Here is a 27,216-nt window from a genome sequence, read left to right as displayed (position 1 = left end):
ATTATGTGAAAGTCATAGCTTCAAATTAAAAATTTGATATTTTTGCCAATTTTATCATATGCATGATGAATGGCCTAGTGGGATGCAAAGATTTGTACTTTGACATGAGAACCCCCCCCCCCCCCCCAATCTTTAGGCCATTCATCATGCATATGAAAAAATTGGCAAAAACATCAAATTTTTAATTTGAAGCTATGACTTTTACATAATATTACATATCACCATGAAAGTTGTTGTCAAATCCATTCTGAGATACCGTCCTAAAATTATTTTTACCTTTTAGTGTGTTTAAATTAAGAGTGGTGTTTTAAAACTTTTTTTTGACATATTTTTTATTTCTACTTTTTAGTACTTTTAACATAAGAGTAGTTTTTAAAATGTCTTTTTTATATATTTTTTATTCCTCATTTTGTTCAGTACCAGACCAATCAGCTGCTTTATTCTGATTAAATCATTAAAGAGAACATATCTATTGTTTATATCTATAATATATCTATAGTTTACGAGAACATTATGTTATACTATTGTTTTATCAAGACATTGCATTTTTAATATTACACTGACACTATAATTATTCCTTTATTCTGATTTTCTTCATATACTATTTTATTATGGTTTGTGCTCAACTTTTGAGCACTTGAATTTACTAACTCAAATGGTTTAGTTCTCTAAGGTCTTCTAACCAAGTCTGGAATATTGTGAACTAGACTGGCCTCAATGTTGTCAAGCTAGCATTCTGTATTTGTTATTAGTCACTTTTTGTGTAGATTTAAGTGGCTTATTTAGTAGTCCTCTCTGGCCTATAAAATAGTATCGATTTTTAGTGGTCTCACAATGCATTACCTCAATCAGTCGGGTTTTGTCCTGAAAAAGGTACTGAGGATGCCATGTTTCGTGTGGTAACAACAGTGAGGTCTGACATTTCTGGGGCATTTAATAATCTGTGGTGGTCCTCTGCCATTTACCAACTCCAAAAGAAAGAATGTACTGTGGTGAATTAAAGGTTATGCAAAGTTACTTCAATCATTGGGAGGGAGCTTTCCGAGGACAGCCATGAAGTTGGCAAGATGCTGTCCAAGGGATGTTCCCAGGCAGTGTGTTAGGTTCTTTCTCGTAGGTGGTGAAGTTTGATTCTCTTCTACAACTGAGGTTGCCCAGCAGGTGTCATATTGTGGCTTATGTTGACAATGGGCTCCTGTTGGTAGAAGGATGCTCACGGAGGGAGGATGAACTCCGAGACACTCAAGTTTACAGGATACTTGAGCTGTAGGGTCATCAATATAAGATGACATTCAGTCCGGAGAAGACCATGATGATGCTACTCAAAGGTTGTGAGTTGGCAAGTATGTGTTTCTATGTCAGGCCAATATATCAAGTATGTTCAGGTTCAAAAGTACCTTGGGGTGTTTCTTGATTACAAATTGCAATTTAAGAAGCACCTTCAATACATTGCAGAGATGCCCTGTAGTGCCTTCTTTGGAATATGATATATGGTCAATCCTGATTGGGGTCTTAACTTCAAGACCATGAACATCCTTTACAAAGGCGTGTGGCAGACTATTATGCTATATGGAGCACCTGTTTGGGCAAATAGGCTAAAATTAAAAAGCTGTAAGGATATATTACTGAGGGCTCAAAACCATATATTGTTAACAGTAACAAGTGGTTACTGTACAATTTCACAAGAGGCAATCTGGATGGTTGTTGGCGTGAAAAAGATAGATTTAATTGCGTTTGAGAAGCAATAGTATTATGTTGCTAAGAAGTCCGATGAGTTGACATTAGAAAAAGTGCAGGAAATTGAACACGGCAATGCTTTGAGGCAGGTCAGATGAGATGAGACAGAGAGTGGGCATAATGTGCATGATCTCTTTCCAGATGTCCATGGTTAACAGGAAGCCTCTTGGGTACACCCTAACAAGTATCTGATGCAATTTTTTTCTGGGCATGGTGCTTTCAGGGACAAATTGCAAAGACTTGGTCTGGTGGACTCTGGGATATGTGTACACAATGTGGGCAGTTGAATGATGCCTATCATGTTCTTTATGTATGCCCTAAGTACGAGCTAATGCGAATAGAGACTATTTGTTGGCTCGATGTTAGATCTTCATGTAAATTCGAGGGACCAGATCGAGTGGACGAATATTGAGAACTGATCATTTACATGGCAAGGGAAAGGATTGTCGAAGGAGTTTAGGGTTCCACTTGGACTTACTTTATCCTATGTTTTGTTTCGTCTTATGCCTTAAAACATACACCATAAGACAAAACAAGTATTTTTTTCTTGTTGTTTTTGGTTTTATATTTTTATGTTTTGTGACTGATTCTTGTTTTTGTGTTTTGTACTAACGTTGCATGCTGAACTCAACTTCTTCCTACTTCGGATAGGTAGTTGTGAGTTCAGTTCCTTCCAGTTGTCTTTTTCAGTCTTGTTTAAGACTTGGACCTGTGTTTTTTTTTGTTTTTTTTTAAAGAGTTATCTAGTAGGTAGTAATAAACTGGTAGGAATGCCACATGTAACATTCCCATTGGTGGCATCCTGGCTGAGGCAAGAACAAGGCTGACAGATGCCTTTTGCTGAGGTTTTGAAGATGACCTCCAGTAAAGCCCATCAGGGCTAGGTACGGAGGGGCTGGCATGGAGACTGAAATTGTCACATGAAGGATGTCATCCCTTACGAATCAGGACGGTCTATATAATATTGTTTTCTACTAAAAGTAGGTTGTCTCAATTTGAAAATTAAGTACAATATTTGCCACAGTATGGGTTTTCAACAAAAAAATCCTTGTTGAGTTGATTACTTCAAAAATGTTAATTGGTAAGGTATGATTTCAATAGTATATTTACTGTAGACATGATGGTTGATCCACCTAATGAAAATTAGGCCTTCACGCAAACTTTATTGGATGTTTGTGCCAAATCCAAAAACATGGTGTAGCAGACCTTCTTTTCTTCTAGTCAGCAATTTTGTATTCTTCAAGATAAACTACTCCACGATTCTTTTTTTTTGTAGAATGTTTACTTTAAAATTCAAATTCATGTGATTTTCTCTAAAAATAGCTTCATTCTATTAAGGGATACTGCTTTGAATAGTCTTAAAAGACTGGTGGTAGCAGTACTGATTAGTGGGAAGTAGGTTTATTTGATAGATTTCTTAGCTTCAAAAACACAATACTTAGGAACCATCTACAGTCTTGGCATATCAAAATATTTTAAAAGGAATGAACATCATACAGCTGAGTCACCTTGATAATGTAACATTTGATAGAAGTTGTCCCAGTATTTTACCTGTTGAAACTTGGGGTTTTTGTTTCAAAGTCTTAATTTTACTTTTCTTAAAGTGAGGAATGTAGGAAATTTATCTGATGAAGATTCATCAGTTCTTTTCTACATACCTTTTTTATATTGCGGCTAATTATTTTAGCAGATAATCTATCTATCAACAGAGTCTTCTATTCAACATAATCTTTTTCCTATAATAACTACAGTTAATGCTCACAAAAAAATAATTAGCAGAATATTCAAAATAAAACTTCATTAACAAATTAGTGTACAAGAAAAATTACATGTGGTAGAAAAATAAAAACAATGATAATAAGCCTTAAAATGGAAAATTTTAAGGATATTTCTACATTATGAAGCAACAAATCCCACCCTGCTTGGTGTAAATATTATAAAGAAAAAAACTATTTGTACAATATCATGCTGCTTCATACTACATGTACATAATTCTACTTTAGCATAAAATGTTTAAGAACAACTTTGTCAACAAACATTTAATATAATTTCTACCTCAACATGTAGAATATATTTCCTTATAGGAATGATATAATTATAGTAGATTATCACAGCAGCTCATAAAACCTCTAAACAATGTATATATCTATGCATGAGAAAAGTCACACATGCATGCATACACTACTATTTCATTGTATAGATAAAGAATGGATTTCAAATGTTCAAAATATAAGGTTTACAATTTATCTACATTACCTGTTTAAAATCTAGCATCCTAATGATAGAAACTTGTTGTAATTCAGTGCTGGATGATTTTTTAGGAGAAATCAACTGTTAACAAAAAAAAAAAAAAATCACGTATCAGGTAATAAAATAAAGCCAAATAAGATAACAAAGGAAGAATAAAGATATTGATTAAATATTAGCTTCTCTTTTTATTACAAATTGCCATTTTATTTTACTTCCTAATTTAAGAAGTGTAGTGGTAGCTTTTTTCGTATGTACTGTACATTAAGTGCCATTATCTCAAGCTTTACATAAGATACATCACTCCTAAAACTGGCATAGCTATGCTCTAGATAACAAGTACCCACACTACTTACTGAGAAAAATGAAGTCATTGATCAAAACATGCTGTTGCATACTACATTACAAGCCCACTGAAATGCAGGATATATTCAATTCTACAAGTAACACTTTCCTCCCCTCATCACAGAGAGTGACTGAGTACCAAATACTAGGTCACTCAATATCAGAAAGAAGTTCTGACTAGTACCTCATGTTCCTCAGATGCTTTACATGTAAAAACAACTGATACAGTGTAAAGTAACAGATTAATGTGTATACCCCTTCTGTCAAGAAATATTAAAAAATTGCTTTTACTCATTAGGGGATCACATATAGATATCATTTTAGCTAATCATGTAATATTTTTTCAGCCACTCCACAACGTATAGAATTTGAAGAACATTCTTACCTTTACTTTTTTTTTGTTCATTACAGCGCTTACAGGCATAAGCCCAACTTCAGTAATACTTTCTTAAAATTTTTTTTCTTGTTTACATTTACACATTAAAAATAAGATATAATAAATTAAATTTATAGAACAAATATTTTCCCAGTCAATAATTTTTTTTTAAATTTAAAATTTTGTTAATTAAAAAAATTTTTTTTAATATGTTATTTGTATGTTAATACAATAATGTACTGATTAGTTGATTTATTAATATTCTTATCAATGAATATTCTTCTTCATGACTCATCCTGTCAAACTGCCCTCTACTGACATTTCACAGCATATTTCTGATTGGAATGGGTCATAGATGAGTTCTACAACTCAACTGAGTGTGCAAACCTACTAGCAGCATTGACACATTCATTTCATACAATTTGTACATAGAAGTTTAAGAAAATAAAATGCAATCTCTCAAGTTAATATTTTATAATTTTATAATATAAAACTTAACTATAATTTTTACATTTCATTTTGTTTATAAGAAATCAAACTTAATTAAAACTTTTAACTATTTTTATCAAAAAACTAGTGAAAATGCAGTTGGAACTAGTCAAAGTAAGGCATCAATAAATGCGTGTGCGTGTTTGTACATATATGCATTTCATTGTGTGCAAAAATAATGTATTTTAAATTTTCAAAATGTATAGTATACAAATTTTTCAAAATTACCTCTTTAGAAGCTTGTGTATCAGGGCTAGAGCTGGTTGGCTGCAATTCAGTGTTGGATAATGTTTTAGGATCAGTCTTTGACATCAACTATTACAAAAACAAATTAAAATAAAATAAGAATATCAATATTGATTACACATTATGCTCTTTATATAGCAGTTTTTTTTTTATTTATAGAGAAGCTTACAGTGTGCAAGTGTACAAGAAAGAATTTTGTGGTTTTAAAGCTATTTAATATGCCTTAACTTTGATTTACAGTAATGAATCACAAATAAGATTAATGAGTATCTCTTACAGTTTTTCTCTACAATAGTTCACTGTGAGCTCCTCTTGTCATGCAGCACGAAAGTAATCAATAGGAGACTTCATCCCATACTTTAACCTGCATATCTGGACTAATAGAAGTGACAGATGCTTTAATACTGTGCCTCAAATCAGTTAGATCAGTCAGCATAGGCACATACAGACTAGATCCTTCATAAAAACTTTAAGGGAAAAATCACATGGGGTGACTCTGAAAGCCATTACAAACAAGCTCTGTCATTGGGTCCACCCAACTGACCCAGTGGTCAGGGAAAACATCATTCAACTGAACCCATATAATTATGCCAGCAAAGAGATGCACCATTTTATTGCCAAATAAAATTCTCCGGTCAATCTTGCAGTTGAGGAAAGAGCCATGTATGCAGCATGTCTGAATAAGCAAGATTGTTGTGTTTGCTTCAGCGAAAAATAATGGTCTGTAAACTTGTCCTTGACGGCTAGTGCCTGTTCTTTTTCCCAATCCTCGTTTTTTGTGCAAAATTCTGATATTATTCAAAAGACATTTAATTTTAGGGAGTCCCTTGAATAACATTACAGTTCATAGGGATTCTCTACCCTCGGATTTGCACATTATGCATCTTAACTTTTCCTCTAAGATGAAATGCTGACTCATCACGAAACACTATAAAATCAAGAAATTCATCATCTTCATGCAACAACATTTTGATTACGAAGTCAGCTCATACAATGTAGCTGGTAGGCTTCAAAAGTCTGTAATAGCTATAGATGGTATGTATGCAAATGTAAGTGTTTCCTTCAACATTCCTTACTGTCATCATCAGGATCGTTATTTTGTGGCTGGCCCTTCTTAACATATTTTTTTGGGCTACACAGGAAAGTCTACCTGACGTTCAACATTTTCTTCAGACACCCTTGGTCGTTCTGTATTTTGCCATTTACACAGACATCCGGTCGTTTCAAACTGATTATATCATCGATGAATGTTATCATCATTTGGAGGGTCACAATTAAACTCTCTATAGAACGCATTTTTAACTATAACTACAAATTCACATTTAGCAAACTACAGCATAAGTGGCACTGTCAAGTGGAAAAAAAAGGAAATCAATTCATGGCCATATGTACAACTAAAACTACCTTTTTTGTTCTTTGATTTTAGCCTTAAATCAACACTTGTGTATCTCATCCAAGAGATACTATAACAAATTATGACCTCAATTTTTTTTTGTACACGCAATTATTGTATTTTGCCTTTTATTTTAATTTTCTAATACAAGATAAATGTCTAAAATAATTTTCTTTTTCACATTTTATTTTAAGTTAAAAGCCATAACCAAAAAGGTTGTAGGTCACCTGACATGAGTAATGTCATTCTCAAAATCTTCAAAGATAACAAACAAAATTTCCAAGATGAGGCACCTTGGCATTATTACTTCTCTGTTAAAGAAATTTTTAATATTCAAATTTAAAAGGGAGATGGACAAGTAGATGGCTTGTTTTTTTTTTACTCATCTTCTTAGATTTATTCCTTTGGGGTGTATAAAGACACCCCCAAAGGAATGTCCAGACTTAAATTTGTAAAATTTACGTCTGGACATCTTGAATTACTGAAACAGAGGATTGTAACTAAATGTTGCACAATTAGTGTAATGTTAGATCATTTTCAAAAACACTTCTATCATTATCAGGAAAATATGAGTGCACAATTTGAACAATTACTCTTAGAGCAATAACATTATATGTAATATATTTTTATACTACAATTTTTTACAGACTTCAGAAAAAAAGTATATCTTTTGGTTGCATGGTAGGAGTTGGGAATAAAAATGAATTTTTTCTACATTTTAAGGTATGAAAATACCATTCACTTAAATTGGGGTTTACTTATGTATATATAAAACAGGTAGTCTAAAAATTAGTAAGCCTTTTGTGCACAAGATAAAGTTAGCATCCCAAATTGCAAGGTAAATGATTTCATTCTGTAAATTTTGATATCCAAGAAGCTCCTCACTGTGGGTGACTAATCACAGAAAAACTGAATGATATTCTGGTAAAAGTTGAGGAAGACCAGCCCGTAAGTAGTTGTGAGGTCTCCAGTGACCTAAATATCAATCACTAAACAGTATTAAACCATTTGGAGAAAGCTGGTTACAAAAAGCTTGACATTTAAGTGCCACATGATCTAACTCAGAAAAATTTACTCTCGAATTTCTATCAGCAAATCTCTGCTGAAACGTAATGACATCAGAGCCATTTCTGAAGCGGTTGATCATAAATGAAAGGTTATCCTTTCATCAACAATGACAAAAACTATGACAACAATGTGCAAAAATGATTGTGGTCAAAGTGAGGAGAAGCTCCACAGTCTGTGACAAAGTCCACACTGATACCTAGGAAGGTTATGCTGTGCATTTAGTGGGATTGGAAGGGCACTGTGCATCACAAGCTGCTGCTGCCAGGCAGAATGATAGACCTGTACTGTCAACAATTAGTGTGATTGCACCAAGCAATTCAAAGAAACCTTGGCCTGAACTGCTGAATAGAAAGGGTGTCATACACCACGCTGACAATGTCAAATTGTGTACAACTTTAACAACCTGCCAGAAATTGATAGAACTTGACTGGGAGGTTTTAATGCATCCACCAGGTAGCCTGAACCTGGAACTGTCAGACTATCATTTGTTTTGGTCTCTGCAGAACCTCTTAAATGGTGTTAAGTAGTTTCAAAAGAGGCCTGTGAAAACCATGTGTCACAATTTTATGACCAGAAACCAACAGAAGTTGGTTCCTCTTGGCATAGCAACAGGATTGCGGTGTTGCCAGAAAAATGGTGAAAGTTCATTGAAGAAAATGGTGCACATGTAGTCCCACAGTGTTATTTTCCAATAACAATAAATATATTCTCAATTTTGGCCTGCAAAGGCTCACTTACTTTGACATCTTGATATATATATATATATATACAAAATATTCATTCCTAATTATATATAAAGGAAACAGGGACTTTGTAGCGATATACCGTCCACTAAATGTCACAATTCTGGTTCAACCAATGGATCAGGGTGTAATGGAGACAATGAAATGATTATACAGAAAAAATCTGATAATGGACTTAGTCACACAAGAAAGTAGAAATGCACTACAACTTTGGAAATCAATATCAATCAAAGACACTATATATAATATCTGCCGTCTGGGGTCAGGTTGGAAATAGCGCAGTAAGTCATTTGAAAAATTAATGCCTTATTTAAAAAATGACAACACTGAAGAAGAAGTGAACTCTGAGAGCAATGAAATTATCATTCCTGAAGTGTTACAGTTGCTAAAAAATATAGAAGGATGTGAAAATATTGATGAAGAAAATATTTTCTTATGTGTTTCAGGCTATGAGAAAATAAGTGATGACAATTTAATTGATAGCATTAAAGAGTTGATGCCTGAGCCCAACACATCTCACGATCACAACAATATTGATGATGATGATGGTGATGACTATCATAATCTGGAGCCAATTTGTGATGTCAGCAGCAACGAAGCATTAATTGGAGCTGAAAAATTACTTACTTACATGGAATAACAAGGTGACACAGATTATATCAACATTTTAAAAATTTGAGGATACATCAGAAAAATAAAAGAAAAAATCATTTCATAAATAAAAACAAAAAAAAAAAATCACAATTTTTTTTAAAAGATTTTTTTTTAGTAAGAGGGTTATTTTTTTTTCAAGGTCCGATCGGTCACAAAATTTAAACCACAGAGAAAATAAAAAATTTTTTATTTGTAACAAGTACTTAAATAGTTACGCTATTTCTCTACATAGTCGCCACTCCCATTTAGACATTTGTCGTAGCGTGGTACCAACTTTCCAATACCCTCGTCAGAAAATGGAGCCGCCTGTGTTTTCAGCCATGCTTCTACGCTGGTCTGCAGTTCGATGTCTGTGCCAAAATGTTGTCCTCCTAGCCAGCGTTTCATGTGAGCAAAGAGGTGAAAATCGGATGGAGCCAAGTCAGGGCTGTATGGTGGTGATCAAAACCGTGCTGGAGCTTCTTTGTTACAGCTGCAGTGTGCAGCCAAGCATTGTCATGGAGAAAGACAATGCCTGATGACAACATTCCGCTCCGCTTATTCTGAATTGCCCTTCGTAGACGTTGAACAGTCACGCAGTATGAGGCTGCAGTGATGGTCATGCCACACACGTTCCATGAATTCCACCAAGAGAACTCCATTCCGGTCCCAGAACACAGTAGCCATATACTTTCTGTTGGAGAAGGTTTGCTTGAACTTCTTTGGTTTACTGGGAGAATGAGAACGCATCCACTGTTTGGATTGTTCTTTTGTTTCTTCAGTTTCGAAATGGACCCATGTCTTGTCCCCTGTGACAATTTTGTTCAAAAAATCTTCTCCTTCATTGTGGTAGCACTGGAGAAACGTCAGGGAGGCGTCCATTCTCACTGTTTTGTGATGGTCAGACACCATCTTGGGAACCCATCTCGCATACAGTTTGTGGTACTGAAGTCTCTCACTCACAATGGTGTAGAGAGCTGACTTTGAAATTTCAGAAAACGAATCGCTCAATACAGAAATTGTGAACCGACGATTTTCTTGAATTGCCACATCCACTCGCTCAACGAGATCTTCGGTTGACACTCGCTTCCTTCCCTGACTGCCTGCATCATGAACATCTGTACGTCCTGCTTTAAAATTCCTGCACCATTGTCGCACTTTGCTGTCACTCATTGAAGTTTCACTGTACAAATTACTTATTCGTCGATGAATTTCAGTTGCATTACTCCCCTCAGCCTGAAGAAATCGAATTACCGGACGCACTTCACACTTGGCAGGAGATGCTATTGTTGTAGACATGTTTACGTGCTAGCTGCGTGTTCAGAACTAAACGAAGTGACGTGGCGTGATTGAAGGCCATACTAGAAAATACTACGCAACACATATGCGCAAAGGTTCATCCGATTTTGCGTGGGCTTTTATTTTGCGACTGATTGGACCTTGAAAAAAATATAACCCTCGTAGTATTTTGCAGTACTTGGAAGTAATAGTTGCTGTAAATAGTAAATAAAATTATATAATATAATAAAATAAAATAATATTTATTATGTAATAAATATTACATAAAATTATATAATAGTGAAATAAATTTACTTTTTACATAACATACTTGTTATTTATGTAGTTTTCATGCGGTTAAATGTATGCTACATTATCTGTAATTTCAATTATCCAAGACATGTTTGTCTCCAATTACCATTGATAATTGATGCTGTACTGTAATTAATTTACATAATATTTAATATAGATAACTTACATGATCCATTATCTCATCATTTAGCTGTTCTGTCATTCCATATTTCATTAGTGCTGATATACAATATTCATCACTTGCATTGTTAAAGGTAGTGCACCACTTTATAGCCTTTTTGCGCATATCATACACATCAGCTATAACTTTTTGTGGTTTTATTCCTGGCTGTCTCCAGTTTAACTGAAAAGTAAAAGTAAATTGTAATAAGAAAAGAAACCACCAGTACAAGTATTGGCAGACAGCTTAAAACATTATAATAAACATTCCTTTTAATACCTGTTTTAAACACAGGTGTTGAATATTAATAATATTTTCTTTTAAGAGAATGGTTGTTTGCTACTTATCTGTAAATTAACTACCATAGAAGGCATTATTAACTCAAAAACCAAAAAGTAACTCATTAACGTATTATACTACTGAGCCTATTTATTTATTCATTCACTAGGAAAGAAAAACAGGCCTATGGCCCACTGTAAAATGTTAAATAAATCATGTAAAATGAGTTTGTTACATTTTTTTGCCAACTGTAATTAAATAACATTCACGAGTCTAGCATACTAACAACAGAAACTTTTACAATGAAAAGCTTCAAAATCCTGTACATTTTTAGCTATTTCTTGAGTCTGATTTTTTAACACAGCTCTAACTCCAATGTTTCCTTTTTATTCCCAAAACACAAATATAATATTAGGTAAATCGTTTGAACAAATGAATCATTCCAAAAATATAAATCATTCGAACGAATGAATTGTTTGAGCATTGCGCACAGCCGCCCGGCGCATTACCATTGGTCTGCTCTGTGCCAATAGCAGGTAAAATAAAAATGTGAGCACATACATCAAGCAAACAACCCATGCATCATCCTTTTTTATGGGAAAGAAGAAATAATTTCTTGTTTTAAGTAATGTTAAATTGTCATTTCCAAAATTTTTTCAAACTATATTATTTAAAACAATAAATTTGTATTATTAGAATATAAAAAAATGCCATTTTTATTAAAAGACTATTTTAAAGTTAAACTGAACTGATGACTGAAGTACTTACATGTCTTATTGTGTTATCATCAATTTCTTCAGTTATAGCTAATTTTAATAGTGGTGTAACACATTCAGAGTATTCTGTTTTATCTAGTACAAAGCACCAGTTATTAACAACATCAAGATTTTTACTAACAGATGTCTCAATTTCTTGCCACGTTTTCTGTTTAGCAATCATCTACAAAAAAAATTAGTTTACACATCACATTTTTGAGGTCGATTCTAAACAGAAATAGAAGAAAAAGTTTAACAAGAACTGGAACTCCCTTTTGAAGAATAAAGTCAAAGCAAAGACATGCACTGTTTTTGCAAAACAAATAAGCTTTTACTTATCGCAGTCCTTAAATAGTGAGAAAATTACACTTTTTCTACCAAAATTTTATTATGTTGTAAATGCACAATTAAAAATCTATTTAAAATTAAAAATATTATTACCATAATATTTTACATAAAAATTTTCAGAAAATATTTTATGTTATACTAAAACTTGATTTCATTTAATACAAATGTTGACAAGAACACCTAAATAAGAAGTAAACAAAATTTTCAAACTTTTATAGGACTTATAAACTATTCTATAGGGTGCATCAGGTTCTTTCTGTATGTTTGTGTAATACATCTGACAAATTTTTCTCTTATTAACAATACTACTAAAAATGTTTAATCCATCTTCCTTTTCAAAATAAAACCTTGAACACTAGGTTTTAAAGAGATATTGCTTCAATTTTGCAACTTTAAATCCTCAAATTCTTTTATCCAGTGTTGTCAAAATGTGAGGTCTTGTTATTTTTTTTTATATATATAATATGGTGTAGAGATTCAATAAAAAATAAAATTGATTTCATTATATATAATGGTAAAATTGAAAAGATTAATGGACAAATACCTGAAAGATTCTTAATACGTGAAAATATACAAAAGAGCAGTGTAAAAAGGAAGTTTTTTCTAGCAGCATTTTCAGTTTCGCATTCACATGTTTATAAATTAGGAGGCCAATTTTGAAGCATCTGTGAGCAGTGATCATCTTTTGGATAATCTTTACCTCAATTACCAACTTCATTTTGAGCTTGGACTTCTCAATCCAGTTTTTGTAAGCCCCAGATATTGAAAATAAAAAACAAAGAAGATTCTACTTGAAACCTAATTCCACTATTTCAATTAAATTATGTATGTAAATATTTTTGTCTTTTCTGAAAGAAACAAAGTTTATAGTTTAATGGAATACAAATAAAAGAATATTATAGCTCAAGAATATTAAATCATCAGCTATTGAATGATTTTACAGAATTAAGGCAGAATAATATTTAAATATAATACTTCTGTTCTTTACCTTTGAAATTACATTTTTATCAATCCTATTAAGAAGTGATAGTTTCTGCAGTACTTTAAAACATTGACTACCATTTTTATCACCCAGCTGAGGGCACCATTCGTTAACCAGATCAGCAGAATTATTAGCTGCAGATATTATATCATTAGTTTTTTTCTTATCACTCATCTAAAACATACAAAAATTATTATTAAAAATAAGAGAGTACTCTAAAATAAAATGTGTAATCATAAAATTTATGTAGGATAATAAGAGATTTCACAAATTTAAATTACCTAGCTTTTACTACATTTACAAGTATAACTAATACAATCAGTGGGATCAAATTTAATCAGAATTTAGAAAATATTTATTATTCTCTACTTAGACATTTACAATAGATTGATCTTGATACAGTGTTCATCTTAGTATTAGATAATATCCATGTTGTAGTAGCACAACAGTTACTTTAATAGTATTTAAACTGTTACAATTCTCTTTTCAGTAAATTAGAAGAAATAAAAGGATTACAGGCAGAATTTGAAAGAACTATTTCTTTAAGATAATAAATAATTTATTAATAAATTTTTAATAAAGCAGTTTTTTTTATTTTGCACAAATTTAATACATTTATATATACATATTTTTTTTTATATGTTCTTAGTGAAAACTATATATAAAAAATATGACAAAATTAAAGTAAAGAAATATACAAATGGAAACTACAAGAAAGTCAGTGTAAAGGCTGTAAATCCATGGTACATTTTCTATTTTTACAAATAGCACAGCATATCATTTGCCATGAAGTTGTTGTTTACAAATCCATAATTCTTTTTTACTTTTCATCTTAATTCATAGTAGAAAGCATATTTGTGGTTTCAAAAGAACTCTGTTTCTTGAAAAAATAAAATGAGAATTAAAAGCAATGGTTGATAAGTTGTAGAAGCTGAAATAATATGTATATTTACATTAATTTATATATAACTGGATCAGAAGTATTTGAATTATACCATACATACATTTTTAAATTCATTTATAAACTTGCTATGTATATCTTTATTATATATACTGTTTAAGGTTAAAAATCAGTCTAAATGTCTTATTAGTTAAATATGGGAAAATTGGCTTACAGTTTTTTTTAATCATTAACTTGTATAATTAATCCAATTCAATTCATTTCTTTGGTTACTACATCATTAATATTATCTAAAAGATAAGTGCTACATAAAATACTTATTAACGTATTTTACAACAGCCAAATTTGTGGTGTAGTTTAAATATTAATACTGGTAAGTGTTTAAATACTATTGTTTACTAATCTTAAACACTGAGATGATGAATTGTCATAAAACTTTGCATTCATATAAAAATTGATTGTGGTTAAAATTATTTTAAATGGTGTGCAAATTTATAAATATTGTAATCATAATAGTAAAAAGTAGCCATATAATTATGTAATCACAGAGTGTTATAAAAATAAATTTCTCATAATTTTTTAACAATGACGTGATACAAAGAGGATGAAAACAATGCAATTTGAACGATGAAAATTAATATAAAATTGCAATCATGTGAAGGATAATGTTTCCTGCCCTACCAGCCATATATAAATTGTTAACACAAGTAAAGAGAATTGAAATGAAAATAAGAAATCGGCTAATACTGAATACACTGAAGATCTAAGAATGATTTTTCAAAATATCCATATACAGTGTAAGATATCAAAGCTGTAAAACATGAATTAAAAGCCCTGTAAGTAAAAAAAATTAATCATTTTAAAATTTGTATTTTTTAAAATGAATTATGAAAACAAAGACTAAAACATATCAAACATATATAATCTACTGAACATTTATCATACAGTTAAAATTTTTATATAAGAAAAAGAGCACAAAATAGTGGGGAATGTAGTTTACTGGTTGATATAACTGTAATGGTTGTAGACAATTTGAGTAATAAATCTCTTCCAAGAATGGTTTAACTATTTTTTAAAGACTAACAAATATTCCATTCCAGGCTTACTTGAAAAAATAGGGAATGTTAAGGGTTTTCTGATGGTTTCTTCACCAAGATAAATACAATTTTGTACATCTAACAACTTAAGCCACTGAAATGCAGTTGATATTTATCCCATTTAAGTGATAAAGTGGCATCTGCACCTGTATTCTATGGACTGGGTACATCATATAGTGTTCCTCACTTACAGAAATATAATTTATTATTTTACACTGTCTGTCCCAGTCTTTGTTATGGGTATGATGCATTTAAAAAGTACAAGGTACAAATGGAACAAGATGGTGCTGGATTTTTTTAATACTGATGCGTACTAAAAGCCAATTCCTGAAGTAAACAGAGTGAAGATATCGCTCATCCAGCTGATTATACCATCCATTTTGATGGAATTAGCAAACCGATGTTCTGCATTATATTCAATTCAGTGAAGAAGGAAACAAAAATCACTTCACTCTTCCTTTTTCCCAGTTAACAGTGGGATATTTGATATTGCTCAGAATGCTATGTCAGTTTTAGGAGTGTATGGTATCTTATTGTTGGGTTACCCTCCAGTCATTAGATTCTAGCAACTGACACAAAATGGAAAATAAAATGAAAATCTGAAGACTACTGTGTGATGAAGAGGAAAGAATTTATGTATATTACCAGTATCATTTAAGCAGTTCACTGGGTTATAACAAACCCATTTCATGACTTTCTTGTCTCCTATTACCAATCCCCATGTCACATATGCAATCTTCACTCTTTTTACCAATTCCCATTCTCTCTAATAATACAGATTTTATGTCTCAAATGTTTTCAGCAGTATGCTGAACTTCTGAGTTGCATGCTCTTACAGTCTCTGACTCAGCACCCTACTGTGTCTGGTGATGCAATTAAAATTTTTAGGAATTTTTTTTATTTTCTTCATTTAAAAAAAAAACTCCATTTTACACACAGAAAAGATCAATAACAATTAATCATAATTTTGATTTGTCCATAATGAGATTTGACTATCACAAAATAGATTTTTTATACTTCAATTTTTTTGGGTCAAGTTTTGCAAGGAGATTGAGTACAATCATATTTCTGTTCAACTACCTGAAGACGATATTCAAAGAAGATAATAAGTGATTTCTCTAAAGTAGATGAAGTCACTGAGTAGTCAAATCATTAAAAGTGGACCTGGACAAGAAGGGGATGAAAATTTCGACCTAGATACTGATAACATCAGTGAATTTTATTTCAGATGAGAAAAAATAAAATTGCTAAAACCAGATTTTTGTATAAAACACAATCACAATTGAAAAACCAAAATACTGTAATCAGCTCCAGAATCGAAAGAAATGGCAAACAGGATCATAAAGAGTTTATGGCATTTAATGAAATCTTATTAACTGAAATAAATGACCAAATTTTGCAAAAAAAGAATTTGGACATAAAAAAGGAAAATGAAATAAATTACAGCAGAGTGCAGAATAATATATTAAATATACTAAATGTTCAGAAATGTTTGTTTTGATTGGTATCTTTTCTTCCTGCTGTGAAAGTGGAAAATCAAATTAGTAAGTTAGAGTTATGGACAACCAGTTGATTAGGTATGATTGTGAGTGGGTCATATAAGAGATAGGATTGTATAATTTAAATACGATTTTATTAATTTTTCATTTAACAGTTTATTTATGTGTTAATATATTAACTGTTTAATAGAAAATAAATAATTAGTTATTATAAAAAAAGTATTTAAAAAAAAATAAGTAAAATGTAAGTACCAAATAAAAAAATAAAAAAAAAACCATGAAGGTAAAGGATTTAATAGAAAATCAATTTAATAAAAAATTCAAAATTCATGTTTGGGATTCTACATCCCAACAACTACTTGGGTTTTTTTTTAGTGTAGTGTTTTAAACATGTTTTTTTAATTTGGTCAGAACTATCTGTGGAACTATTAGAGCTAAAAAAAACATTAAATAGGAAATTTTCCCTATTTTTAGTACTAAAAGTACAATACTGACAAGTATGAAGTCAATTATAATTCTTCAGAAGTGTAAAACTTCATTTTTTTTACAGTAATCATTAATTTCTATTGCACCTTAAGAAAAAACATAATATTGCATTTTGAGTTTTTATTGGTAACTATTATTATTATCTGGAAATTAATGTCAAGACAAACAATCTATTGATTTCAAAAGGAAGCACAAAAGTTTGTGAGGAAATACTCTAAAACATTTTGAATCATCTTTGTTTTGGTTTGAAATGAAAAAGATATTCATCATAAAAAGAAATTATATATAATAGACATTGTAGATAATAATAACTGAAGCTGCAGCTCTGTTAGATTTAACATTTTTCAGAATCAACAAAATTCATATGTCATCATAGGTAACTGGGTTTAATATCTGCAATAATCTTAAATGAACAAATAAAAAACATACTCAATTAATCTTCTTAATAATATATATTTGACTTCTAGTATTCTTACTTTCATTTCAGTCAGTTAGGGCTAATAACAAAGACAGCGAAATAAGTTAGAATTTGGGGGAGCGCAGAATAAATACACTGAAACTAATTAAATATATTTATACAGGTGCATCGACATGTTTTGTATGTGTAGTAATTGGTACTGTTATGGAAGACAGTTGTAAGCTGCAGAAATTAAAAAAAATATATAGTTTTATTTTGTTTCAAGCAGTGAAAAAAAGTATAGTATTAATATGTGTACAACCACTTTTGGACAAGTTATATATTAACTATGCTTGTCCGAAACGCACACAGAGATGAAACTGGGTTTATTGAGATGATTTTTATAATTTTTATATTTTATTTTAGAATTAATTCTAACAATAATAAAAAAAAAAAATGGGTTTCAGAATTATTTTTATTACGCAAAAGTGTAAGCAGCAGTTTTTTGAAGCTGAGAAGTTAAGTTATTTTTGATACAGAATACAACTACCATATTTATACAGTACACTATCACAATTCGGAATTCTCTAACATTTGTAAAACACACCAACTTATTCAAAGAATTATAAATAACTACAATGATAAAAGTACTTACATAGGCAATTATGTCATCATCAACTTTATCTTTTAGTGCAAGCTTTTGCAAATCTGGTCTGCATGTCAGTGTTGTATCTTTCAATACAGTACACCATTTTTGTGCTAAAAGGTAAATGACTACTGCCTCACCTCTAACTTCTCTCCAGTATTTCCTACATTGAACCATCTGAAAAAAATAAAATAAAATATATACTTGATGTTATAAATTGTATCATGAATGTGCTTTAAATGAAGTTCAAAAGATTAATAAGGATAACTTACTTAAAATAAACTAAATGATTATGAATGATGACAAAAAAAATCTTGTAATCACAGCTCAACATAACTTTAGATCTGAAGAGGGAAAGAGTAGCAAACTCATATAGTTAAGAGATTGAGATTTTAGTAGGTCAGAAAAAAATGATGATTCAACCAAATAGTTTTAGATAGCTGGTTGAGGATGACTGTGTACAACCGAATGGTTATTAGCATTGTTCAAAAGCCAAACAAGAGAAAGAAAACATCAAAAATTATTAAACAATTATATAATCAGGAAGATTTATGTTATAAACAAATGTATCTAAATTATAATTCTATATATAGAATTTAATTTAAAATACATCTGTTACTACCGAAAAATAAAAATAAAGAGGAGTTGCAAGTGGGTGGGTTACAAAGTAACTAAAACAAATCATATATATATATATAGAAATATATAATAGAAGTAGGATATAAGAAACCACAGTGGGGGTTAAATATATAAATGAATTAAAAATATTAATTCATCAGCCTGAAAAAAAAATGAATACATAGTAGATTTCCAGCTTAACATTTAAATAAAGGATGTAAATAAACAAAATAGCATAGACAAAGTTATATAAAAACATGCAAAAATACAAAAATTTAATGACAAAACTATCCATTATGCCAGTGTCATCAATAAGCAGTACATGAAAGAAGGAGAAGTTAATCTGATGTCTTACACAAACATAATGTTTAAAAATGAGAAGCAAATGTCTGTAAGTAAGATGGCAGTAACAGAATAAACTATCAGGTTGTCTTCCGCAAATAATTAAAAATACACAAGTCGAAAGAATGAGCCTCATTCTGAGGACAGCTACAACTACTTCATTATGTCTATCACCTTAGATTGACAAGTCACCAGATAACAGAAACCAGTAAAATAAATATAAAAATATGTTATTACATTATTGAAAGAATGTATTTCATTTAATTTAGTTCTTTAATAGAGCACTTAGTACATACACAGATAGTATATGATCCTCTACATAGTATTTAATTGAAAAAAATTAATAATTAGTCTAATGCTCACTGGAGTAATGTAACTACTATGTGCCTTTCATGTAGGCTGCTTGGAAGTGGTACTTCATTAATATTTTAAACTAATATTAAAAAAAAAATTAAAGTTTATGTAGCAATAGCATTCTTGGAAACTCAAAAATGAAAAAAAAATAACAAAATTAAAAGAAGATAAATAATTATAACCTATCATGCATTGGAAAATCATTTTGTAAAGTTAATGTATAGTTAGAAATATACACTTAAGTAATGCAATTAATTAGCCTCTCACTGAAGTTACTAGAAGAAAAGAAAACACAAATTTCTGTATTTCAATTTAGCGTTTATAAAAATTAATGTTAACAAATATTTAAAATTAAAATAATAAAAAAAATTGTAGCAATTAAAAAACCTGACTGCCAAAAAAAAAAAAAATAAATAAATTGAGCTAAAAATATGACAACAAATTCAAATAAAGATTAAACATCATTACGCAGTATTTAAATAAAATAATGGATGACCATTCAACTTTCAGGTAGTTTTAATTTGTTTAAATATATTTCTCATGTTGTAGAAATAGAGTCATTTAAGATTGTCTAATGATAAGTTCTAACCAGGTCTTACGTCGATAAAAAATTTTATCCTTCAACGAAAATATTTAAAAGCAGTCAGGGGTCTCTGAAAAGTAATTATCCTATATTAAAGAACTCTCAATAGTAATTATTCTATATTAAAGAACTCTCAATAGTACTTATTCTATATTAAAGATTCTATTATACTATTATAATATATATTAATATATTATATTGTATTTATATTATATTATATTTATATTATATTACAAGAGGCATTTTATGATATTTTACAACCTAAGGACTTAACGTTATTACTTATTGAAGTAGACTGTTTTATAATATTTTTTCTGATTTGGATGAGTGATAGTGAGTGGGTGGATAGTGAGCATTAGAAAAGTGGATGGGGGCGAATTTTGGGTGGAAAATGGTTGGAAGCCCTGAACAAATTTAAGATAATATTTATTGTACACATTGTTTATGAAGAGAATAAAAAGCTCCTCAGTCAAGTTCATGAAATAGTTAGAATAGTTAGTAATTTATATGATTTTATGAAGAAAGAAGCTTAAAGTTAGGAAAATTAGAAGATAACAAACATTTAATGCGCATTCAAAAATGTGAAGAAAGAACCGCTGCGGCTTGTGGGATTTCAAGATCACAAGTTCAAAAATTCTGAAAAGAAAAGCGTCTTCTTCAAAGTCTTCTTAAATATAAATTGTTGTCATGCTTATCAGCACATCAAAAAAAGTATAAACAAGATTTAAAACCCTTTAGTGCGTTAGACAATATTAATCAAGGAGTTGTAAGAAGAAGTACAGTTAACAAGTTTTATGCAAAATATAATGAAGTGACTACATTAAATAAATTACCTAAAGAACTTCAAAAGAGTATTCAGTTTACAGGTCTTAGAACTAGACTAACAGCTAACATGAAAGAGTTAGGGTTTAAGTGGTGTAAAACTGATAATAGGAAACTTTTGATCGAAAAAAAGACATCCAGTGGAAGATATTAGAATATTTTAGAAAAATGACCAATTGAGGAAAAAAAATTCTTTGATTGTTTATTTGGATGAATCTTATTACAGTGGTCAGTTAAACATAATCCACGCTGGAGGAGAAATGGGATTCATTCCAAATATGATGTTAACTTGGAAAATGAGTTCAAAAAGGGTGACTATCATGACAGCACTAACAACAACAATTAAATGAAGTGGGCATCTGAAAAATTAATTCCTAGTCTTCTGCCCACCCCTGGTCAGTGGTTGTTATTGATAATGCGCTATACCACAATTTACTTCTAGAGAAGCCTCCAATTCAAATGATGATAGGAAAAATGGCATGATTAATTGGTTAGAAACAAACAATATTCTGTTTAATAAAACAATGTCAAAACCACAATTGTATGACATAATTAAATCATATAGAAATTCAAAACTACAATACCATTTTGATGGACTATTAAAAAAACATGGGCATCAGTTCTACAACTTCCACCTTACCATCCACATTTTCGATATAGATAGTACGATTGGCTCTGAAAAGATATGTTGGTAATAATAATATAACATGAATTGTAACTAATAAAACATGAAAACGGTAATAAATTAAATGTGCCTAAATAAAAGTATAATGATTATTATTGTTCTATTAGATGGGTGTAAATATTTTCAGGTATGGTGGTAGTAATGCAGTCTTGACCTTCTCTAACACAAGGTTTTATTTTCATTATACACACTATCTTTATGGTAAAAAGTAATATACTTTTTATTAATTAACTTTATTTATTATAATTATTATTTTATTAAGAAATAAAATGACTTGCATTTAAAATAATAGATTTGTTTTTTAATTTTTTTATTAAATTTATATGGCTAAACAACCAATAAGAATATTATCGCTGAATAAAAACCAGAATACTAATGGATAAAAACCATTCATCAGAAAGTGAAAATATTATGAAGTAAGATGAAGTTAGATTTAAAGAAACATCTTATAAAATGTTATGTTTGAGGTATAATCTTGTAAAGATGTAAAATATTGACTATATAAAAAAAACAAAAAAGCCTAATTGCATTTGAAACATAGATACAAAAGAGAATGGGAAAGATTAAATGGACAAAGTGAAAAATTAAAAATACAAGATTAATCAGCTAGTTGACTGGGACATTCATAAAGGTTGGCAGGACAAAACAAATGCAGTTTACTGTTCATATGAAGACATTACTTAGAGACTATTGCTGATCATGATGACTAAAAATTGTAAAATAGTCTGGAGATGTGGATAGATGTGATACAAGTAGTGGCTGGCAATAAACTGATCAGCTTAGAAGCTTTTGAATAAAAGGAATATTATAGATTATAGAAAGAAGGAATGGTGAATATGGCAAGAGAGAGAAAGAGTGAGAGAAGTTAAGATGGTAGCACTTAGAGAATGGCAAAGATAGTGGGGACAACATTGAGAAAGGAACTTCCACTTTTTTCAATGTGGAAGATCAGATAAATTAAACAAATGTAGATTATGTAATGAAGAAAGAAGAGAGACAAAAAGTGAAGGTAATTAACGAGTTTATGAACAAGGTACTAAAAACCTGTTGTTAAAGGAAATGGAATGGAGATTGGTTAATGGTTATGAAGCAGTGGAAAGGGAACAAAAAATAGAGAAGTAAATAAAATAGAAGAGATGTAAGAATATGTATAAAAGTAGTAACTTTAAAAATACTAAAAAAAAAAAAATTGGGCCAATGAGGAAGGATAATAAAGCTAAATTGTAGAAGAAAAAGAAACATACTAGAAATTAGGACACTCCTGATAATAACAGAGGCTTTAGGCCAGGGATGGTTGAAGAGGCAACTAATGCTTGGCCAGGAACAAATTAGCATAAAGAAAAGAATCAAGAGACTGCTGACAAATGTTTATAGCACAGAAATGGCAGGGGTGTTAGGTTACTAGAATAGATGAGATTCTCATTACATCACTTTATGCATGGCAGGACCTCACGCAAAAACTTTATCAGATAACCTTATTAACCACTCATCTAATGAGAGGGGAAAAAACCTTAAAAAACTGACGTAGCCTTAAAAATTTAAACTGATGTGGTCTTGGAATAATATAAAAACTGTTCATTATTATTATTCTAAAGTTTTAAGAAATTTCCCATTTTTAAATAAATGCAAAATAATATTGGTTTTCCAGAAAACAGAGGTTCTTTCCCTATGGAAAATGTTGGTAAAAGTTTCATTACTTGAAAACTCCAACATTTAGACTTTAGATACTATTTTTTTTCTATGAAGGAGCAGGAATCAACAGCTTTGGTCATTAGCCCATTTAGATAGTTTGGTCAGCAATGTTAACATGTGCATATGTAACCAGGAAAAACAAATTAATAACATTAAAACTAATGTGATAATTCACAAAACTATCTGCTTAATCAGTTTAATAATTTTATTATTCTTTTCTTTTATGATTAATTCACAAAAGAAGTTTGAAGGTATTTTTCGTTTTAACGTAATTTACATAAAATTATGTCAAAGTTTTTAATCTGCTTTTATAAACACAGAACTTCTGGCTGCTATGACATTTAACTAAGGTAACTAAGTGCAAAAAGAAAATTTTTATAATACCCTTTTTAATACTTCATCATCAATTTGATCAGTAAGTAATAAATGTTGTAGAGCATTGATACAAAGCTGGTCATCTAATGCACCTAAATTCTCACACCAGTTACTAGCCTTAGTGAAAGTTTCCTTGGCACTATTCACAATATCTTTCCAGTCTTGATATTTTTTTAACAACTGTTGAAAAAAAAAAATATAAACATGAAGTATTGATTAGAAAGTCATTTTATAAAAGAGAAAAACTTCTTTATCATATCATAACCAGTTAACAACTAGAGCATAGATGAATTTTAAATGCAAATTTATTAAAACTTTAACCATACTTTTATTAAATCTTTCTTATTTATGTATTATGTCCATTATAAACTCATAACCATCTGGTCAATTACAACTTAACAGATAACTGAAATAAAAACCTGGTGACTTGGAAAACAACTCCCTTAATTCAACAATCATAAAATTCTCCATCGATCTGGGCTCGGATTCCATGGTTTTTCCTTGTAATATGAGATGTCTCACTTTATGTGAAAAATAGTCCAGCTTTTTCTTCTTAATTACACCTGTGCTACGTTCCAGTCTATTGATTAGTCTCATTACAAATCGTATCTCTCCAATTAAATAATTTTATCTCTCCTTAAGTAACTGTCAACAAGCCCGCATTTCAAAGTCTCAATTCTCTTCAATATGTTTTTGGTAAAGTTAAAAACTTAACACCTTGGACCACCACACAGAAAGTAAGTTGATATCAATACATAATAATGCATTAAAATATTGCTGGGATGGAGTGTGTTGTTTACACTTAAATTTTATAATTCAATATTTTCTAATTCTTATCTATCTGGTTAATTTAACTCAGTGCATACTGAATTATATCTGAAATACATAAAAAGATTAAAATATCATGGTTTTTGATGTCACTAGAATGAATCTGTTAAAACTTATTAATAATAGATAATTTATAAGTTACTGTTATAAAGAGTAAAAATAAAAATTAATTTTAAACTATTTTTAACCAATACTAATTATAACTGTCTTTTTTGTTTAAGACGTTTCAGCATTTTACATTTCTAATGAATGAACAGAATTTATTGAATTCAATAGGCATGTGTGTGAACACTTTTACTTTAGATTTGGATTAGCATCATTAGAGGATTACAAAAATACATGAATGGCCGCAATCAGTCACCAGGTTCACTTCAAAATGGGTGCCAAAATTAAAATTTTGGCACCCATTATGCATTATTTTTAGTCATTATGCAGTAACAGTGTAAGCTATCAAGTTGTTCAAATACACTAATGTAAGGTATTTTACTAAAATGCATAAAATATAAATATAATAATTTTGTAAATCAAGTGTAAGACCCTAAAATAGCGCAAAAAATGTTTAATAACTGGAAAAAAATATGCCATTAAACTGCCAAAACACAAGATAAATAAATTATATTAATAGCATATGTAAGACCACAAAAGATATTTATTAAAACCTTAACAACTCATTTGCACCATTTGCCGATTTAAAAAAAAACAAAAAATTTAAATTAAAATTAGAAAAATGTGTAACTTTTAATTGCAACAGATACTGAAAACAAATGTCAAATAAGACTATAAATTATGATTAACATAATATGTGAAATTAAACAATAATATTCAAATATATTGTACATAGTTTAATATGTAATAATCTGAGTTAAATTGAAATTAGAAATAATAACTTTGTTAGAAATGAATTAATAATTGAGAGAAAATAATAATAAGAATGTTTATTTGGGAAAGTCTTACTAGACTTTTTATTAATAACTGGTTTCATTTTGTGTTTTTGTTTTAATAATGTTTAATCAGTTGTTCAGGAATAATCCATATTTAACTCTAAATTCAAAAGTTATACAGTTTTATTCATTTACAAAATTTGGTATATCTAGCGTAGAATTTTTTTCATGAAAAAGAACAAATGGAAAATTAAAACTAAGCAAATGATATTAAACAAAGACTGGTTCAGAGACTAAATATTCAGAAGAATCGGCTACGCGAAATATAATAAAAACCAATTAGAAAAAATAATCAAGAGTCATTTACTAAAAATAAATATCTAGAACTAAGTCCATATCTCAATTTTTAAGTAATTGTCAATTATCATAGGTATGGAAGGATTAGAAAAAAATGAAGAATTAAAAACATTAAAAAGAATTAAGAAGTCAAATGGTGATAAACAAAGGGTGCTTTGTAAATTCATATCTCATAAAAAAGGTAGTTTCTACTTTATATATCTAACTTTTTTTTTTTATTGCCACTGTAGATATTATCAGTCTCAAATTATTTTTCCTTAATAAAAAATAAAAATATTTATATTTTATATATTATTTATTTTATATTTTAAAATATTTTTATTAAAAGGATTTTTTATTTTTAAAAAGTTTTTTTAACTACCTTACCAGCAAAAATGTTGTATATTCTCAAGGTCTTTTTGTTTTTCAAATCATCATCAGGAGATTAAAAATATAAGTCAAAAATTAAAATGAGAATACAGTCATGACTGTTTGAATGTCAACAGTTTTATAAATTTTTCCATGCATTCATATTAGCCTTTATTATAAGCTTTTACTATTTTAATTGTTTTACCAATTACATTATATTCACGTCCTGTGTTGAAAATATGATGTGCATAATCTGACCTTCTGGCTGATTCAATCTATATACAGAGTGAATCACAAAGTTCTCCCAGAACTTACATAACCTATTTTACTCGTGAAAATAATGGAAGAAGTTCACATAAACATATGTTATAAAATGCTTCATTTGTGAGTTACAGTAAGTGAAAGATTTCACTTGGATTTCAGCTACCCTGGTGAAATGAGGTCGTACTAAGATTTTTAGGATGTTCATTAAGGAACATAATGAATGATTTCCTATGGATTTTGATGTGAAATATTGAATAAAAAAGATTCCAAAACCCTATCTGCTATAGTTTCTGAAAAATCTGGGGTAGAAACCAATAAATTGAGGTAAAAAACTGTTTTTTATGTTTGATATACAATGACTTTGTTAAATTGGTAATGAACACATAAAAGTTTTAAACAAAACTTGTAGACAATTTAATTCTGAACAAAATGGTGTAAGATAATTTGAATAAAACAAAGAAAGATTAGAAAATTCCAAATTTTAAGTAGAAACAATACATTAATACATTTGTAAGAAAAGGATTTACTTACTGTAAAGAAAAGACAAATTCTTTTTTTGTGATGTGAAAAATATGTATAAACAAAATTTATACAACAATTATTAAATAAAAATAAATTGAAAAAATTATTTAATTAATATTTTTATTAAT

General features: G+C 29.8%; 1 protein-coding gene across 1 annotated transcript in view; it reads right to left on the bottom strand.

The window, feature by feature from the left end:
* LOC142334470 (uncharacterized) overlaps positions 1-27,216 on the bottom strand; it is a 712,180-nt gene that overhangs the window by 252,237 nt on the left and 432,727 nt on the right. The window contains exons 70-76 of the mRNA XM_075382526.1: positions 23,898-24,068; positions 18,427-18,594; positions 13,398-13,565; positions 12,075-12,245; positions 11,034-11,210; positions 5,423-5,509; positions 3,994-4,068 (exon numbers count right to left, since the gene is read on the bottom strand). Of these exons, the coding sequence (XP_075238641.1) occupies positions 3,994-4,068; positions 5,423-5,509; positions 11,034-11,210; positions 12,075-12,245; positions 13,398-13,565; positions 18,427-18,594; positions 23,898-24,068 (1,017 nt within the window). The remainder of the gene's footprint in view (positions 1-3,993; positions 4,069-5,422; positions 5,510-11,033; positions 11,211-12,074; positions 12,246-13,397; positions 13,566-18,426; positions 18,595-23,897; positions 24,069-27,216) is intronic.

This window comes from Lycorma delicatula, chromosome 1 (genome assembly GCF_047948215.1).
Source record: "Lycorma delicatula isolate Av1 chromosome 1, ASM4794821v1, whole genome shotgun sequence".
NCBI classification, from domain to species: Eukaryota; Metazoa; Arthropoda; class Insecta; order Hemiptera; family Fulgoridae; genus Lycorma; species Lycorma delicatula.
The sequence above is the reverse complement of the archived record's forward strand: the minus strand, read 5'-3'. Positions and strand labels throughout refer to the sequence as shown.